This window comes from Porites lutea, chromosome 7, assembly GCF_958299795.1.
Source record: "Porites lutea chromosome 7, jaPorLute2.1, whole genome shotgun sequence".
Taxonomy (NCBI): Eukaryota; Metazoa; Cnidaria; class Anthozoa; order Scleractinia; family Poritidae; genus Porites; species Porites lutea.
In genome coordinates, this window is record NC_133207.1 from 21344273 (window position 1) to 21364317 (window position 20045).

Consider the following 20045-nt stretch of genomic DNA (forward strand, 5'->3'; position numbering starts at 1 on the left):
CAAAGCATGACAACCTTTTCAATTTCATTTGTATTCAAAGGACGCGAATCTCGTTCATGTTACGGGATCAACTTTCTTTCACAGTCAGCAATTGATTTTAAAAAAATCTTTTTTTTGAGCCCTAAAGTATAATTTAAAAAAGAGACATCAACCCAAATTCTCCAACATGGAATCTCACCAGCCTTATTTGAGTTTTATCAGTTCCGTTCCTTTGTGAACAAACAAGAGAATTTTACATTTTTACCTGGCAGACTTCCGTCTTTGTCCGAACGCCAGTGTCTAAAAGCAACATCAAGGAAGTTCCCTGAAATCAACAAAAATATTTATAGTTAACAAAGAAAAGTATGAAAGACGCTTTGATATATCAAAAAAGAGTCTCAACCTTCTTCTTTCTTCCTTTTTCGTGAGTGCTCACAACCCGGAATTTAGGGGTCGGATCACGAACTGGTTGCATTTTGAAGCCAAGTCATTCCGAAGTCATTTCTTTTAATACTGCTCGTCACGCAATTCATGACTAAGGAGAAAGAAAAAGGCTGGCCGGGAAGTGCAAGCATGCGAGTTAATCAATAATTCTCTTCAACTTCCCACTGCTTTCGAACACCTCAGTCCCAGACTCGTACCCAGTCGCTAGTTATGTATATTTGAAGTGAGAGGAGTGAGAGAAGATTGGGGTTAGGTTGTAGCGCGCGAGAGGCATGGGAAGGGATTCCCCGCGCGCCTCAACCTAACACCAATCTCCTCTCACCCGACACGTATATAGCGACCGAGAACGAGTCAGCCTCAGCCTCAGTCCCGGCCTATCGGCCCAACAACGACGTTACTAAACCCCAGGCAAATGGAACGAGAGTTAGGCACTACACACTATCGGAAGGCTTGTAATATCCACATGAAAAATACTCCTGCTTATAATGAACACCTTTTTTTTTAGACTGCCACGAACAGTTGCACAGAAACCAATCCGATACGTGACGGTCCACTTTCATGATCGGCGCAGCTCAGCTTCGCTCTGATCCGTTTAACATGAGGCTAACAAACCACGTTTCTTTATGTAAACCATAGTCGGAGGCCTAGTTTTTTTTTTTGACCAAGTAGCCTATAATGACTACGAGACAAATCTCACTTAATTTATCATGGAAATTTTTCCTTACAAGTGAACACCGCGTGGCAGGTGTAGCAGTACATTAAATCAAAGCCTGGATTTTTGCAAATTCTTAGATTTTTAACAGGGGCTGGTCTTTTGTAAAACATTTTCAAAATATCCCATGTCTACTAGTCTAAGTAGGAGACCATAAGGAACCTCCAATTTCATTTCGAAACTTTTTTCATCGCATCAAGTTACCCACCAAGCCCCGTTATATAGAAAAATCGTTTGATTCGTAATGCCTACCAATCAGACAGAGAGAAAATTTTCCGTCTTATTATCATTATTGGCATTGTCTTTTTCCTGACTGGCAATAGTGAAAGAAACGTTAATTTATAGTAATAATGATAATAATAATAATAATAATAATAATAATAATAATAATAATAATAATAATAATAATAATTTCATCCAACTTTAAAAAAAATATGTACATAATTTTCAGAAATATTTGAAGTAAGAATTAAGCACTATATAACATTAAGAATTATCATAAATCATAAAAATAACAATCACTGTGTCAATAACGATTTCGCAAATACATTCCTTGCTGCTCAGATGCGGTCAATAACTCTTTCAGGCAGTCCAGAGTGTTAAATTCTGAGTCAACAAAGTCTAGCTGTCTTCTTCTGGATCTTGAGCCTCTCAAGCATAGTATTGCAGAGCGTATGATGGCGAAAGATACTTTAAGCTCTTTTCCAGGAAATTGCACTTGAGTAACTTTCTCCCTTTTTATTTGCGATTAGCTCCTCAAGTCTGCTGTGGTACTTAACATACTCATCCGCCATTCCCCCTGTGGTCGTGAAAACTAGGGGAGTGAACGTTCCCTGTTCGATCTCCATTACTTTTTCCGCATACTGCCTCTTCTTCTCGTAATAATAATAATAATAATAATAATAATAATAATAATAATGATAATAATAATAGTAATAATAATAATAATAATAATGCTAATAATAATAACAATGCTAACGATTAAAATCCTATTTACAATTAATTCGCTTAAAAAAAGAAAAAACTATTCATTCAAAAACACTATTTACAATTCCTGTCGATTTAAAAAGCACTTAATTTAGCTTAAAAAGAGTTAATTTAACTAAGAAAAATTTATTCGAATTAAAAATATTTCATTTCAATAAAAAAAACTGTCAACTGTAATAATAAAATGTAAACTGTAATAATAATAATAATAATAATAATAATAATAATTTTAATAATAATAGGCAGTGAGAACAAACTACTATGTTCAGTTCAACATAGAAAAGTCCGTGGACTCTCCGCTTTGTAGGTTGTGTGGCGAAAATAGTGAAACAATAATTAAATCATATAATTGGTGTGTGCAAGTGTTTGGCGTAGAAAGAGTACAAGAGAAGACATGACAACGTTGCCAGGCTAGCTGGCCCATTGACTGTAAGTATGGCTTGCACAGAAGTGAGAAGTGGTATGAACACTAACCGGATGGGATAGAGGAAAAATAATGAAAGATGTACATGTAAGATATTATGGGACATGACCATCCAATTTGACCACATTATTGAGGCCAGAAGACCTGTCATTGTTGTTGTTGAGAAAGAGAGTAACAAGGTGATTATTGTGGATATTGCTTCACCATGGGATCACAGAGTCTATGAAAAGGAGAATGAAAAGGTTGAAAAATACCAAGATCTGAAGAGGGAGATTAGAAAATTCATGGGGTATTAGACGTGTGGAAGTGGTACAGGTAGTGGTTGGTGCACTCGGTGCAGTGAGCAAAAGATTGGATACATGGCTTGACAAGCTGGGGATTACGATTAATACGGGTTTCCTGCAGAAAAAGGCTTTGTTGGGAACAGCAAGGATTTTAAGAAAGGTATTGGAAAGTTAAAGGAGGAGAACTAACCCAAAGGACCGTTTTCTAGAACGGGGTATAAAAAATTGTGGATCACGGCTTTATCTTCCGCTTAAAATTGTTGCCGATTATGAAGAAGCATTTATTTGATGTATAAGTTGAACAAATAAAGAAATATCTTTTTTAAAAAACAGGGCCATTTGAATTTACAAACTTTCTTGAACGGAGTATAAAAAATTGGCCCATTTCTAGAACGGGGTATCAATTTTAGGGGAATTTTTTTTTTAGAACGAGGTGCCAATTTGGAGTCCCGGGCGGCACATACCTACCCAAAAAATACCCAAGTGCCCCCCCCCCCCCCCCCCCGGAGTTTGGCTCGCTCCGTGCTTGGTGTAATGTCGTCATACAACATCCACCAGAGCTAAACGGCATTTCTTTGACAATAATTCTCAGCGAGAAATGTGGTTTTGAAAGGACACTGCTGCAAACTAGCTAGTATCACCACAAACCGGATCCAGTCTGTCATACTGCCAGAAGTACAAACTGTCGTGGGATTTTAAGATCCAATTAGACCATCACATTGAACACAACAATACCGATATTATGCTCCTAAATAAGGAAGATAAATCGTGCATTATAGTTGATGTTGCCTGGCCATCCGACACCAGAATAATTAGCAAGAAAAGAGAGAAGATCGGTAATTACTATGCCTTGAAATAGGAAATCAAACGAGTTTGGAACTTTCGTTCAGTTTAAGTCATCCTAATTTTAATTGGTTGACTAGGAACAGTTTCGAAAGGATTTAAAATGCGGCTAAGACAGTTGGGAATACCATATTTCATGGAACTTTTACAACGAATAACCTTGCTGGGGTCAAGAAGGATTCTGCGAAATGCCTGCTGGACACTTAATGATTAATGGCACGGAGTATCCTACACAGGCTGTGACCCGATACTCAGTCACATTTCCTGCAGTTTATATAGTGCTAATTCCGTACAATTTATTAGCACTTCACAATCAAAATGCGGTTGTTCACACCAACATAGACGACTTAGCTTGATACATTAGAGCCATCGTTTCCCGACGTCTCCGACAGTACAAATTTTAAAACTTTTGATGTCTGATGTCGGTAATGTTTGCGCCGACCAGCGCGGAAATTCTGGGACGCGTCCCGATTTACCTGATTTGTTTCCGGCCATCCCAGACAGCAGACAAAGTCTGGGACTTTCGAGAAACAGTAAAATTCCTGATCGTCTTCGATTTTCCCGACAAATGAAAACCAGGCCTTCAAATTGATACATTGAATGAATTTACTTACAATAGGTTGATTTACTTTTACGCAATGCTCCACACAGATTATAAGCACCACTCTTTAATTTATTTCAGCCTTAAGATATCCATTACAAATGTCTTCTACAAAACAGCGCATTGTAGTTAAGTAAACAAGCCTAATAGACCTTATAGACTGATAAGGTTTCAATTACAGCGGCGTAAACTTGACTACATTGCTAAGAGAAGTTTTTGAATCAATGTTAATGACAAAGGATGATTTCGAATGAAAGGCTCTTTTCAAACACTTTGAATTTGTTATTAAATCTGGTTTACCCCTTTGATTTATGAGGTGTTTGGGGCATTTGTCGTCTTTTCTTCAATCAAATACGCACCAAAGTAGCTGTGAACGGTCGACATGTAAATTTTGCAGTTGCTTCTAGTTGAAAAAATCGTAATGACGTCACCAGCAATCAGGTTGAAAATCCCTCCTGCGTACACGGTACCGTGGACACCTTTATCTGGGACAGGGATCTGAATCATTGTTCGCACACGGCCGTTCACTCTCACTTGGATCCTTCCAGTGCTGTGATAGTAGATCTGCAGGTAGATATAGTACCGTCCAGTGGTAGGCACAGTCAGTTTTCCATCGTGGTACTTCATCCCTCCAGCAAGATGGCTGTTCGTGGCATTGGCATTCCAGTCTTTAATCACTATAGGGTGAAAAGGAAAAAGGATGTTAATTCTGGGTGATTAAATTTCCTTTAATTTTGAAAAAGGGAATCTATGATAATCCAATTTAAAAAGAATAGGACAACTCGTCTGAAGATCAGTACAGAGTCGGGAAATACAGTAGGCAATACAAACTAGCCAATGAGCGCACTCAGGGCAGAGTTCTTATGAGAACGAACCAGAAAAGTCTGTCTGTTTGTTGCTGTCCTTTTATGACAGCAAATGCTGCTGTTTCGTTATGGTTTCTTATTTACCTTATCTTCGCGGTGTGTTCCACGGGTTCGTGTTTTGAACATTTATTTCAGACAGTAGTTTTGAACTCAAAGTAACGTTATTTAGAAGTTTTATGTTTGTGATGGAAAATGGCGGAAATCGTTTGAGATGATGTATAGGATATTTATTTTTAATAATTTTTGTGTTTAAATGAAGTATTTTCATATTAGTTGTTTAAGTTGTCTTCTTTGAAGGCGAAATGGGGGGCGTTTTTAACCTGTAGCACCGTGAGAGCGTTTTTCGAGAATTTAAGCTTAATCGTCAGTACTTGAATACAAAATGAGCAAAACTAGTACTTCTAATAGGTTCGTGTCTTGCGAATGATACGTTGGCAAAAATCAGAATAAGCCTTTTTTATACAAGAGACAATTTATGACATCTGATTCTACGTTATTAGACCATTGGCAGACACGATGTGTCAGATGGTTAATGACAAGTGGAGAGTTGGCGGTGTAGTGGAAGGTAATGAACGCATATACGTTGGTTGGCTTGATAGGTCAGTTCTCCTCTGCTTACAGCTTCGATGTGAGCAGATGGCTTGTTTGAATTCTGTAAAATAAAGAACAATAATTTGTAATAATTTTCTCAATAGTACGGCTATTTTAAAATAAGTTTACAAGAGTCTATTTTTCACTTAGTATCCCACCTATATAAGGAACTATGTTTACTGCTCGCTCTACAAAGTTTTTGTGGAAGCCACGTGTTAGCTCTAAACGACCGAAGTTCGCATTGCATTGACATCAAAATCGAACGGCTCAGCCAAAGGCGTTCTCGCTCGCGTGTGGTTTTCGCGTCAAATTAGATATCGGAATCCGTGAAATTTTTGCCTGTGGAATCTGGAAGCACACAAAATTTTGCTTTTGGCATCCAGAATCCTGGGCTTTGGGATCCGAAATACAGCTCAAAGAATCCGGAATCCCTCTAACGATTGAAATCCAGAATCCAACTTTTACTGAATTAGACTGGAATTGGGTACTAGTATTCGGAATCCACTGCGTGGAATCCAGAGTCCAAAACTGTCTTGGATTCCCTTATATGAGGCGATAGATACTCATTCGCTATTCGCTATGCGATTTTCACTCCGGAACGATTTTCGTTTGTAGTTTACGTTATACCATAAATAAATTTCTCACCATAACGAGACTTTCCGGAGTGGCTTGTATGGGAACGAAATGTCGTTTCGCTATCATATAAACGAATACATAGAAATAGAGAAATATATGGAGATGGAATGAACTAGAACTCGTTCCAGAATGAGTCATTCCGGTATCACATTTGCCCAGTAACACTATTTTATATACTACAGCTATCGGTATTTGGAGTTAAGCGAGTCCCTTACGTAACAAGTTTAACGAAGTAAGCTTTTCAACACAAATACTAAGTACAAAATAAAATTTTGGGACTGTTCAAGCGTATGATCGTTTTTCAACTGCTTTGGGAATTAAAAGGACAAACAAATGCTAGCAAACAAATTATATTATAGATAAAATGAAAGAAAAAACAATAATAATAAAGTAAGAGAATTGAGTTGACTTAATTATTGACAAGTTAGGAAATGGTAGATCGTCCTACTTGATCATGATTTCCTGAAACGGTTACTGCTTGGCAAAAATTCAGGTTGGCACAAACCGAAGCGACAATGATAACCAAGAACTTCATGATCTTGCAACTCTTAGATATTAACCTTGTGAAAAGTTTAGCAGTTCAGACAGACTAAGTTTAACTTAACAGCTCAACTTGATCGGTAATACTGAAAAACTGAGCCAAAAATTGGCAATTTTAATAACTTAAAAATATAGATGCATTCGGGCTGGCTGAACACGAGAGTGACGAACGCATTTCCTTGTGATTTTTATGCACATCCTGTTGATTACCAAAGTGGGTGAAGAAAAACTTATAAGGTCATGTCAAGAAGAAGGAAACCAATAAAAACCTGACAACCAAAGTTCAGAGCTGGAACATAAACCAAAACAGGAACTCTGATGTAGATAGCAATCAAGGTCAGTTATAATCCCAAGCAATGAAAAATAAGGAAAAACGCAACTAGCTCAAAAATAACTAAGGAAAGTCTGTTAAATATCAAAACAAACCTAGCCACTTTTGTCCTTGGGCTATCTTAGTTTAATCAGAAGTGAAACACAATGCTTTAAAAGCTGTTGCCTTTTGTATCTTACTGTTGATAATTTTGAGTTCTTAATCTCAGTTCCAGGAAAAAAGGACAAAGGAAACCGAGCAAAGTGAAAAAACAAATTTGGGCTTGCTTACCACGAGAGCCGGTTTCAAACGCCTTTATAGTGACTTTCACATCCTGTTGATCACCAAAGAGGCTTAGTAAGCTAAACAAGACTGAACTCATAAGGTTAATCATGTCACGTACAAGAAAACCAATGAGAGCATAATTATGAAAACCACACTTCAGGTTGGACCAAAACAGGAACCCTGATGTAGGTAACAATAATTGCAAAGGTCTGCTATAATCCCGACCCCCATGGCTACTTCAAGGCCTAGCATCCAATTTATACTATTTCAACCACAAGATAAAATGACACTTATGTTGACAAACCCATTAAAAGGTTAGTATTCAAAATACAAACGACTTAAACTTACAAGTACAAACATGAAATAAGCTAAATAACGCGTGACACAACAGTCAGGACATAGATAACAATTATGTTAACAAACTCATTAAAAGGGTTTTAACTTTCAAAAACCTGTCGACACAAATGACACCAATCTTCATAACAATATAGAAAATACTTCACAACAATAGTCTGAATCTGAATATTTATTAACTGGGCTGCCTGTGGCGAGCCCAGTTTATAAAATGAGTTTCATTTTTTTCTCAGGGGGTATTTCTGCGAAGTCGCAGTGGGGCTGCACCATCCGCCTCATCTAATCTTTACACTACTTCAGAACAATATCTATAAGGTTAATGTAAGAGAGTTCCTTCGCCGGGATTTATGTCGTGAAAACAGACAATTAACCTTTGACCTTATGATGGCTTAACATGAAGTACTTACCCATGTTAAGCGAAGGCAGCCATTGTAAAATGAAGACGTGTTTGATGTACTGCGCTTTTTCATCGTCTCCTTCAAAAGATTCTACGATGAGTACCTTGTGGGGTTTTTCTTCACTATTTGTTGAAGTTTAAACCTTTGCATGATTTTTTCCCTTCCAAAACGTGATTACAAATCTCTCTGTGTTTGTGGCGGAAGTGTCTGTGTCAGTACACCCACTGAATAAAGATTTCTCTCAAGCTGTCATTGGCACTTTTTGTCAGTGCCATTTTTTAAAAGATGATAGTATGGGTCGCTTTTAAGTTTTTTTCTTTATGTTGAAGTTAAATCGTTTAAAATGTGACGGTCAATGTGTCTTTTTATCTAATTGCGATTCTTGCTCAGCGTGTGAAAAGTCATTCCTTACACGGAAAGGAATGTCCTGTGGAATGTGCTCATTGTAGATCACCAAGTCAAAAAAATATTATATATTTTGAGTAGGACAGTTAGAAAGGCTTTATAACGCAGTATCAGACACTAACTTAAATTTAATTTGCTTTTTTAGTTTTAAGAACCAGAATTGAGAGACGTACTGCCGTGTTATTAACAGAGGTTTGATAACGACAATTATGGTTTTTGGAATTTCCGGTTAGGTCAAATAAGTTATACTATATATTGGGGAGCAGAGGGATTAGGGGAGGGGTGCGTGAAAATAACGCTTATTGATTCCTACTTAGAATGGTTCACTTGCTTATTTTTATACATAATAGTGGAATTTGAAGAGGTACTATACAGCCCCGACCCGAAAATGGCACTCATTTTTCTTGTTACGAAAGTCTTCCAAAAAGGTACAAAGTTCAAATGAGTATTAAACTGTTGAAGTCTCACATGATATGCTACGTCATGCAATGCCCAGCGAGAAGCCTGGTGGCCTAAGTGTGCAGCCACCCCCTCCCCCAGTAACCTGAGATCAGGCTCTATTTTCGTTTCGCTTTGAAAATTACATTCCGGCGGGCAAGGCGAAACGAAAAGAGAGCCTGATACAAACCTTCTACGAAACGCCTTCCGCCCACTTTTTTGCCGTTGATTGACAGTCAGCACAATCACATTTAACTTCTTGCGAGATTAAGGGAGATCTCGAAGGTTATTTCTGTTGGCGTAGAAGGTAAAAAGTTTTCGAAAACACGTCGAAACGATGTTCTACTAGTTTTATTATTTTGGCTAGTCGAGCTCGAATTTAAAATACTGAAATTTCTATTTTTCTGTTGCCTTAATATTTTCCTCGGCAATTTTCCCCGATTTTCAATACATAAATCTTTAAAAATATTGAAGAAATATATCGCGAACTTTTCAAAGGATATATAAATTATTTCAGAACAAACCAAACGAGTTCTCAAGTGCATTTAATGCAGCTGATTTAGTCCCGTGCGTACACTTGCAATAATATTTGCGAATGTACTACAGAAACAAAGGTCTAAAAAAATCTATATTTTCAAAAAATCCAGGTAAATATTATCTCCCACTAATTGCATGCTCAACTGACCTATAAACAAAACGAAAAACAATATTACAAATACACTTTGTAGTTCTCCTTAGTTGTGTTGTTGTTTTACTGAAGGTCTAAAAAGCTCGCTTAATTTATTAATCGAAATTAACAAACAGCAAACAGCCTACGAGCGAGGACACCAGTTTTCCCGGTTTATTTTGTACAAAAAGCGAAGGCAAACGACAAGTCTCTTACCTTAAGCCACCAGCTTTTATAATAATGCCTACAAAACTTCCTTGAACAGCGATGCGATATTTTTCGTCTAATACTTCACAGTTGGCGATTGAGGTTTCTTTCGCAGTGAACCTCCGCTTGCGTCATTCCCAGCTAAACTCTCAAATGAAACCAGTTTTAAGATGGACAGTATTTTGATTTGCACTCGTTTGTTGGTAAATCAAAAGGCACCTTGTTAGCGGTCAACAATACACTCACATTAGTTCCGTAAATAAAGCAAATGCAGAGAAGATATGAACAACCATATGAATTTTCAATTTCCATGGCACATGTGAAGGCATATTTTCCTACCGTAAGATCATAAAACAACAAAAAAGACAGCAAAATCGATCCTTCTCTCCGCCGACGACGGATCATTCACGAAAACAACCACGCGAGGAATAAGAGTTTTCAACTTCCGGCGTTTCCGACAGCCAATCAGATCTTGCGGCATTGTTCTAACAGCCAATCAGCGTTACGGCCAAAATCTGGCCGTAAGGAGAACAAACGTGAGAGAGTTTGTATCAGGCCTAATTTTAGCGGTAGCCGTTAGAGAGAAAGTATGAGAACCGCTAAAATTGGGCATGATCTCAGGTGACTCCCCCAGGAAAATTGGCAGGCCCGGTAAACTCGTCTTTTGGCGATTCTTGTAATATTTTAGTATAATGACTGCTTTCTTGTTGTGCACGTAACTGTCTATGGTCAAACTTTAGTACGCGGGACATTCTACGATTCGCAGTGTTCAAGCTGACAGAACACTGAGTGACTAATCTAAACTTATGAACGAGAAAAAGAAATCACGTAACCTCGTTTTCTCTTTTCCTCGCTGGGGTAACTGGCTTTCTCTTCTCTCTATTATCATTTTGGCTTTCTACTTGAGTTTTAAACATTCCTTTCTGGGGATAAAGTACAATGTAAGTAACAATTCAGGATTTGGGATTAGATTTCGCTATAATGAATGTAATTTTTGCGCAGTAACTCTTGTAGCCTGAGAAAAAAACCGACATTTAGCGACACCACCACTGGTTTCCCCGCGAAATGACGTCTCAGGAACGATTGCAGCAATAGACCTTTTTCACGATACCCGCCATCTTTTCACGCACTTAACTGCTGATGGGATATGAACAATATCACGTGGTCTCTCAGGAGGCAAACAAGACAGTGATAAATATGCCAATGGAAGAAATCGGGGTTCAGTTTGTTTATTCTAGACAACAGGAAATGAAGACCTTTTCATCTTAAAGACGATAATGTCAAAATATGGGTGGAAGTAATCATTGTTACTTTTTTGTATGCAGTAGCGACCGTAAATGTTCTCATGGCAAACAGTAATAGACCTACTCTTGGACCTTAAGTCGCTTAAAGTCGCCTTAAGTCGCCTTAAATCGCCTAAAATCACCTAAAATCACCTTAAGTCGCTTTACATCATTATACTTTCTAAGAGGTTGAAATTGTCTCATCGTTATTACTTTTCTAGTTTTCTATTTGAATTTCCAGAATGTATGATTCCTCATAAAGTGTGTAATAACCCATGTTCAATAATATTAGCCACAGTTCCACCCCACCCCCTCCCCCCCCCCCCCCAAAAAAAAAAAGCTCCCACTGACAGTGACTTAATATACAGATTTACCCAGGGCTAAAAGCGAAGCTCCAATTAATAAGTTTATAATTCAAATCAAACAATAAACTTTTAACCCACAAATCGGTTAACTTAAGGGCACATTCATGTGACTTGTGAGGCCATGCAAGGTTTGAAGCCATGAAAGTTTTTCCAGAGTCATTTCTTTTCATACCGCTCGCCACGCAATTCATGACTTAGTAGAGAAAAAAAAGAGTTGGTTTGCCAAGAAGTAGAAGCATAAGAGTTAATCGAGAATTTTCTTCAGCACTCGACTTCTTTCGGAAGCGTCATCTTGGTCTATCGCGACATTACTAGACCTCAGGTTCTTTGCCGACGACTAACCGCTGAACAGGAGGCCCAAGGAGATGGGAAGGCGAGGACTATATACAATCAAGTGTGCCAAATATTTTTACTGAGACTGAAGCTTGATTGTAAGTGTTGTTTCAATGTTTTAAGAAAATATATTTTTTTTTCTTTTTTGTGTCTGTACTTTTTAACCGGCAGAATAATCATTATTGCGTGCGTATATTTACTCGTAAAAAATGTCAAGGACGTTCCACATTGCAGAAGAACAAAAATTAACCCTAATGAAGTTTAACACAGTGGTCGCACTAAAACAACCTTACGGCAAAAGTGGCGTTGACGTTTATCAGTGGTACTCTATATGGCCTCTCTTTACCACACATGTTAGATCAACGGACCGTTGCACTTCAATTTTCCTATAAATTAAAGCGATTTTCGTAATGTTTATATATTCAAATTTGTTATTTTGTACGGAATGACTCATGGACTCGACGTATCATATGTAAATTGGATCATCTGTGGTACGCCAGTGGAAAAGATCAAACGAATCGAGTGCGTGAAGCTGATTTTTAAACCTGGACCGAAAAAAAAGAAAAGCAAGGAGAAAAACAAGATTCGTTTGATCTTGCCACTGGCGTATACCACAGATGATCCAATTTACATGTGATAAGTTGAGTCCATTGTTGAGTCGTTCCGTACCATATAACAAATTTGAATATATAAATATTGAGAAAATCGCTTTAAAACAGAAGAAAATAAAAGTCCAACGGTTCATACGCTATAAGAAATTTCGGTCAACACACAACTTAAAATTCCTCCTTTTCCTCCCCACAGTTCTTTCTCAGACTTATTACCCCTTGTGTAACGTAAAGTGACATTCCTTAACCGTAACTGTAGTTTATTTGTATGAAGCCGATGTACTATTTCAGTAAAAGACTTCAAAGAAAGCAGTGTCTTGGCTTTCCAACCTTATTGATCGTATTGTTCGCTCTCCCTGATCTTACTCTGCTTTGAGATTTCAGTGTCACGCCATTCAAAATAGATCAAAATAAAAATCAAAACAGTTCAAAAGATAAATTCCAGAATCTGGAAAATTAAAGGAGGTAAATATGCAAAGACCCTCTTCAAGATTCAGGTCAGAGGAAGATTTCGTATACGAGATATCCGAGGAAATGTTTTCACAATTAATAGAGTTGGAGACGCCATGCTGTTACCCATCCGGATGAGCACCAACATGGCGGACGGAAACAGAAACATCACTTTCTGTTACCGAGTTTTCCTACAAAAGCGTGAATTTATTCTTCGAGGAACTCATGAACATTAAAGTAATACTTTTTCTAATACATGAACTGTTTAGAGAGCAGAGTTCCTTGAAATAAGTAATTACTTTAACCCACATGACAGCTCTCTTGGCCGTCATGTAAACGCCGCGCGTCACGCAAAATCTTAGAAATTCAAGCGTACTCTATCACAAAACCAAGAACCCTTGTGAAGCGAAAAGTTGTATGAAAATTAGTTTTCAGCTGCTCTAATACATCGTGAAAATAAAATATCGGTTCTATCGATAGTTTTGTGGTTTGAATTTTCGTGACATCATGTGAAAACCAACAATACACTGCGGGCTATTTACCCATCAGGGACGGAAGCGGAAGTGGGCGCTTTATAGTTTGTATTCATCATTTCATGCTTATGCCATTCGAGAAATAATTATTTTACTGTATTTCAGGAAACCATTCCACTACAGTTATTTATTCAGAAAAAGGAAAAGAATTCGATACAGTCCCTTAACACCTTTGTTTTTGCCCTAGTTTCACTCCTTGATGCATACAGCTTTAGCACCATCGTTGCATTTATTTCAGCATTAAAATATCCATTACAGATGTCTCCTGCTAAACAGTGTATACAAGTAAAGTAACCGAGCCTTAATTATGACCTATAAGGTTACTTTACAGAATATTGCGCCAACTAAACTGCTCAATACTTAGAAACATTCTTTACCAAAAAATGTTCGTTAAACATAGCAATTATGCACTTTTTAAAAAAAAAAATGTCTAGTCCCTTGATTCTCGAGGTTATGGTGCAGTTGTCACGCGATCTTCATCAGATTTTTAAATCAAATACGCGCCAAAGTAGGTGTGGTAGGTATACATGTAAATTTTACAGTTAGCGTAAGCCGAAGCAAACGTGATGACGTCACCAGATTTCAGGTTAAAAACACCAGCTGCATACGCGGTAATGTCGTCACCTTTTCCCAGCCAAGGGGATTGAGCGATGGTCACGTGTTTACCGTTCACTCTAATATAGACCCTTCCACTATTGTGATAGAAGACCTGCAGATAGACATAGTACCGTCCAGTGGTAGGCACAGTCAGTTTTCCATCATGGTACTTCATCCCTCCAGCAAGATGGCTGTACGGGGCACTGACAGACCAGTCTTTGATCACTATGGGGTGAAAATAAAAAAAACTGATCTTAATTCTGGGTGATTTCCACTAAAGCACAAGGCCTTGTTGTAACCCAGGGGTGATGTGCATTGTATATATTCGCCGGTCCACATCGAAAGAAAGACATGGACAAATTAGTTTCGGTCGGTAGTCCCCGAATTACAGTTTAATGTATAGCCATGCATTTTACTATAAAAGAGGCACTCTAAAGATTAATGTGATTTGATGTTATTTGACTTTTTTAGTGGAGGGGGACGGTGTAGAGGATGGTAAAGGAACACATACTTTGGTTGGCCTGATAGGTCACGACTTGTCTGTTTACAGATTCAATATGAGCAGATGGCTTGTTTGCATTCTGTAAAACAAAAAAAAAACAGTGTACATGGTACGTATTTACAGAGAAATAACTTATAGATCAAGTTAAGTATTTTGCTTACGTATATTTTTTCCCGAAATTTCCTACAGAGTTAACTTGTGTTGTGAACCAGACAAATTTCAGAAAATTTCGTTATATTTACCTTACGTTTTATTACTGTTAAAAAATTGCTTTTAAAACGGCTATTCCAGTAGCGATTTGTCAACTGTTTGCCTTTACCTGTAAGGAACATTGGCAAGGACTTCCGTTGTCCCCTTTGGATCCCGTGTCTCCTTTTGATCCCTTTTCACCCTAAAATGCATGATACACGCACGTGAATGTTATGCAGTTATTGCAGTATTTTACAAGAGATATAGTACTACAAGTGGTATCAAAGGAAATGGTGGTATGTTACCTTTTGGCATCCCTTTCCGTAAACGTTGACCGTGATTGGTTGCTTAGAATTTGCGCAAAGTTTCTGTTGATTAAGGAAAAGTAGAACAATTAAGGAGTTCAATTCTATGCAAGAGAATTTTGGCATTCTTTTATTAAACTCTGTGGATTCGCCCTAGTTCTGTGGATTTTCCTTAATGGACCAATTTTTAACGTTTGGAGAATTGTAAATGTATTCTAACAGATTCTGAGAAGTTTACCGATTTTCATTTTTGTTGCGAATTGTCATTGTTGACAAATTATGCTATGGGACTTATAACCAAGAATTTGTTTTAGTTTGCTGCGAGTGGCAATAATATTGTTTCCGTTAGGTATCGAAAAATTTCTACAACCATTCCGTTGTAGTTCATTTGGTCATGGAAAAAGAAAACCATGTAAAACAAAATTAACCGAATTTAACGCACCTTATATTTTTCGTTTCAGTCATATTAATTTTTGAAATAAATGAAGTAAGCTTGTCAACTCTAGAATATTTTGGGACTGTTAGGGCGTTTGCAACCGACTTTTAATCCATCGAAATTCAAGGACAAGCAAAAACTACCACACTGACAAAAGCTTAAGTTAGAGATTGTTGGATCGTCTTACTTGATTTCCTGAAGTATTTCCTGCTGCACAGAAATACAAGTTGGCACAAACCGACGCGACAATGATAACCACGAACTTCATAATCTCGTCAGCTCTTGGCTATTAACCCTGTAAAAAGTGATTAGAGAATGAAGCCGCGGACTGTAGACTAATGATTCATACTATCTGATTTTGTTTTTTTATTTTTCAGACGAGTAGAAAAACAAGTACGTTTTACCAAACGGATGATGCAATAACTTATGACGAGGCATTCATATATTATTTATATCATCTTGACTTGAATTTCGTTCGTGTTTAAGACTTTTATTATGGGTCTTCACTTTCAGCTACTTTCACCACCGATAACAAGTGTTCCTAGGTCCAAGCCTAAACTAAAAGTGTTATTAAGAGAGGCCTTACACCTTCGGTGTAATTTGTAGCAAATCCCAAAACTATAGATCGCACGGTTATTCTTCTTTTTCCCGTGTACTTTGTGTCTGTATTTTGTATCAATTTGCAAACGTGACCTTTTTAACTCTGTCTGTGAATACTCCCTTCTGAAATAAATTAAGGAATCGCACGGTTACTTTTTCCCTTGTACTAACTACAGGACGATTCCTTTGTGTATGTACTGATTTTGTATCACTTTGCAAACGTAAACTTTCTGTCTGTGAATACTCCCTTCTGAAATAAATTAAGGAATTTCTACGATGTAGGAGACTGGATATTAGATCTAGTGGAATTAAATAACAAAGTAGTTAACAAAGTAGTTTTTTAAGATAAAAGCATTTCCTGAAACTAAATTAGATTTATTTTATTTTAGTACAATGATCTCTTTCTTCGCTTACTTGTAGTAACCGTAAAAGTAAAAAACATATGGTATATTTTACACTGTATACTGTGACGACCCTAGCTGCGTTAGGCTCAGTTTTTAAATTAGGACAAAAAAAAAAACTGAAAACAGATTCGATCCTTTGATCTTTTTCGAATTCTTTATAACACAGATGAACCATGATCCACTTTACATATAGTAAGTTGACTCTAGTGCTTTTTCTTACGCTTTCCTTACAATATAACAAACTTGAAGGTAATAAATTGATGTTTAGTCTTTAATCGTTTTATAGGTCGAAAAATTCGCCTTAAAGTATGAAATAAAATTCAATGGTCTTATTAATTTAGACGCTCTAGTTTTAAGCCCTTTTATAGTAATAATTAATTTATACATCACTTTCTACAGCAAAACTAAAACTTTACTAAAACTCAATGTCTTTTTTTGTTTTCTATTTTCTGTGGGATCCGAGGAAAGCGGTAGCTGAGGAACAGTCATTGTAACCCAAAACTTCTACTTTTCTAACGACGATTGAGGAAAACTCCTTCGCATGAGGTCCGGCAATTGGGACTGTTTTTAATTGTGAAATCACAGGTGCCAATTTTTTTTTTAATTTTATTTTTTAGAAACAGGATCTCATTAATTTTAAACTGGCGTTTGTCTATAGCAGGAGAGTCGAGAGTCACCGGCCTCCGGGCTGGCTTCGCTTTCGCGAGGGAGACACGACACTCCACGGCCAAGCCAAACAGTGAGGCACGAGTTAACTATAAGCCAAAACTACACAAAAACTAGGAAACCAAAAACACACGGCGAGATAAGTGAAGCTAATTCCAACATTTGTCGTTGTGTCTCGTGAACTATATTGAGTGAATTTCGTTGCGTAAGCCATTTACATAAAAGCAGACAGCGTACGAACTATTTTATTAACGAGCTCTTAAATCAATAGCGAGCTAATAAACTTGGGCTTAAAGTGAAGTTAGTTCGGCATTGTGAAAAAAGTCAAGAAATCGCTAGGATTTGTTGATTTTCGAACCTAACCTCTGCAAAAAGAAAACGTCAGAAAAGGAAGACAATTTTTGTAAGTTAATTTTATTTGTTGAAAATTACCATGAATGGAAGTTTACTTAGTTCCTAATTCATAGTTATTTAAGTTTATTTATGTTTTATATATTTTTTTCCTTTCCGGCTGAAAAAGAAGTTGTTTTGGTTATGAATTTTTTTCGCTGGACCGTTCAGAGGAAGCTCGAAGTTATAACTGCTCCGGACTTCTTGAGTTTGCTTCTGCAAAACGTTTCTCATTTTTCGCATACAACTGGTCTTATTGTTCCTTATTAGAGAATAGACACGTTAAGTCAAAGACGCACTTTAATTGCTGTCCAGTGCGGGCCAACTTCGCTGGCGACAAAGCGCTTGAAACTCGTGCGAAAATGAACTCCTCTAATAACTGAGGAAACCTTTGAGATACTAGTTAAAATCAATTGAATGGTGGGATCCCGAAATTTTGCTGCGACGGGAATAAAAAGCTGAACCGACACACTTTATTTACATTGAAACGCGACAAGTTTCTTTCGTGTTGAGAATTAAATTAGAATTTTCACTTTGTGATGTAATTTGGGGTTTAGAAGGGATCGTGAAATTACACTGAATACGTTATTAATGAACCAGGTATTAAAATGTTTTATTATTATCAGTTAGTTATGGCGTTGATCTTTCGAAGCCATTCCCGAAAGCCGGATAGTGATCACTGATTAGCCATAAGACAAACAACTCGCTTTTGTTTTCTTTGCGCAACTTCACAAAACGCATTCAAAATACAAATTAAAAATACCGATAGGGACATGGCAGAGACATACGTACTTCCCCACCTCTAAGAAGGCCTCATTCTTGTATTTTACTTTTCTTTGTTTTACCATAACTTCATCGCCAAGTAATTAGGCTCAATAGTGTTCTTAGACAAGAAAACCTCAATTAAAATTTGGACTATTTTAATCCTAGCTAATTTGCTGAATGAATTTCAAGGAACCGGGCTCGAATGTACTCTCGCGTCAGAAGCATAGCGTCCTCTCGTAATAAGAACAGTGAAACCGTGAAACGCGATTCAAATTGGAGAAGAAGACGGAGAATTTTGGGAAACGTTACTTGATTCTTTTTAAACGAGTGAAGAATTGCTCCTGACAATTCAGGGGCACCCAACGCCAATTTTCGGAAAATATCTGTTCGGAAGACGATTTGAGATCTAGATCTTTCGGAACAGTTGTTGTACAATTTCTTTCTTGCCTCGCTCTCCTAGGATTTTCGAAGATCTAAAAAATGGCATAATTTCCCATTTTTAACGGATTTTTACCCTTAAAAGGTCACCTAGAATTTTCGGGAGCCTTTTTTCTGGCTGAAATTATCGAAAAGGTAAGTTTTGATCTCTATAATTTATGGATCACTAGACTTTCAGCTAGGAAATCCGAACAGATGAAAAATTTTTAGGGGATAAAAATACTAAAATACGTTTAACAATGCTATGTTTAAGTGGTTTTGTACTACATTCTCATTGGGTGCCCCTGACAATTATGCAACAAAGCATGACAACCTTTTCAATTTCATTTGTATTCAAAGGACGCGAATCTCGTTCATGTTACGGGATCAACTTTCTTTCACAGTCAGCAATTGATTTTAAAAAATCTTTTTTTTGAGCCCTAAAGTATAATTTAAAAAAGAGACATCAACCGAAATTCTCCAACATGGAATCTCACCAGCCTTATTTGAGTTTTATCTGTTCCGTACCTTTCTGAACAAACAAGGGAATTTTACATTTTTACCTGGCAGACTTCCGTCTTTGTCCGAACGCCAGTGTCTAAAAGCAACATCAAGGAAGTTCCCTGAAATCAACAAAAATATTTATCGTTAATAAATAAAAGTATGAAAGGCGCTTTGATATATCAAAAAAGGGTCTCAACCTTCTTCTTTCTTCCTTTTTCTTGATTGCTCACAACCCGGAATTTAGGGGTCGGATCACGAACTGGTTGCATTTGGAAGCCAAGTCATTCCGAAGTCATTTCTTTTTATACTGCTCGTCACGCAATTCATGACTAAGGAGAAAGAAAAAGGCTGGCCGGGAAGTGGAAGCATGCGAGTTAATCAATAATTCTCTTCAACTTCCCTTTGCTTTCGAACACCACAGTCCCAGACTCGTACCCTGTTGCTAGTTATGTATATTTGAAGTGAGAGGAGTGAGAGAAGATTGGGGTTAGGTTGTAGCGCGCGGGAGGCATGGGAAGGGATTCCCCGCGCGCCGCAACCTAACACCAATCTCCTCTCACCCCAAAGGCACGTAAATAGCGACCGAGAACGAGTCAGCCTCAGGGTCAGTCCCGGCCTATCGGCCAAGCAACGACGTTACTAGACCCCAGGTTCTTTGCCGGCGACTTGCCGCTGACCTTGGTGTTCCAAGCAAATGGCACGAGAGTTAGGCACTACACACTATCGG

The 20045-nt window shown here is 37.6% G+C and overlaps 2 protein-coding genes across 4 annotated transcripts; both read right to left on the bottom strand.

Annotated features, from left to right (window-relative positions):
- Positions 1-4325: 4325 nt before the first annotated feature.
- Positions 4326-6999, bottom strand: LOC140943400 (tumor necrosis factor-like). The gene is made up of 3 exons (XM_073392480.1): positions 6816-6999; positions 5723-5792; positions 4326-4951 (listed from the first exon to the last, which is right to left on the bottom strand). The coding sequence occupies exons 1-3, from the start codon at positions 6900-6902 to the stop codon at positions 4584-4586; spliced, it is 525 nt and encodes a 174-aa protein (XP_073248581.1). The 5' UTR covers positions 6903-6999; the 3' UTR covers positions 4326-4583.
- A 6747-nt stretch (positions 7000-13746) lies between these two features.
- Positions 13747-19711, bottom strand: LOC140944108 (uncharacterized). 3 transcript variants are annotated; one of them, XM_073393231.1, is made up of 6 exons: positions 19516-19711; positions 19378-19437; positions 15137-15199; positions 14962-15033; positions 14652-14721; positions 13747-14365 (listed from the first exon to the last, which is right to left on the bottom strand). In XM_073393231.1, exons 1-6 carry the CDS (start codon positions 19585-19587, stop codon positions 14031-14033), a joined length of 672 nt encoding a protein of 223 aa, XP_073249332.1. In that variant the 5' UTR covers positions 19588-19711; the 3' UTR covers positions 13747-14030. The 3 variants fall into 3 exon arrangements, with proteins under 3 accessions (XP_073249332.1, XP_073249335.1, XP_073249333.1); XM_073393234.1 differs by lacking the exon at positions 19516-19711 and adding an exon at positions 15760-15867 and having other exon boundaries at positions 19378-19414; XM_073393232.1 differs by lacking the exons at positions 19378-19437; positions 19516-19711 and adding an exon at positions 15760-16572.
- Positions 19712-20045: the final 334 nt, after the last annotated feature.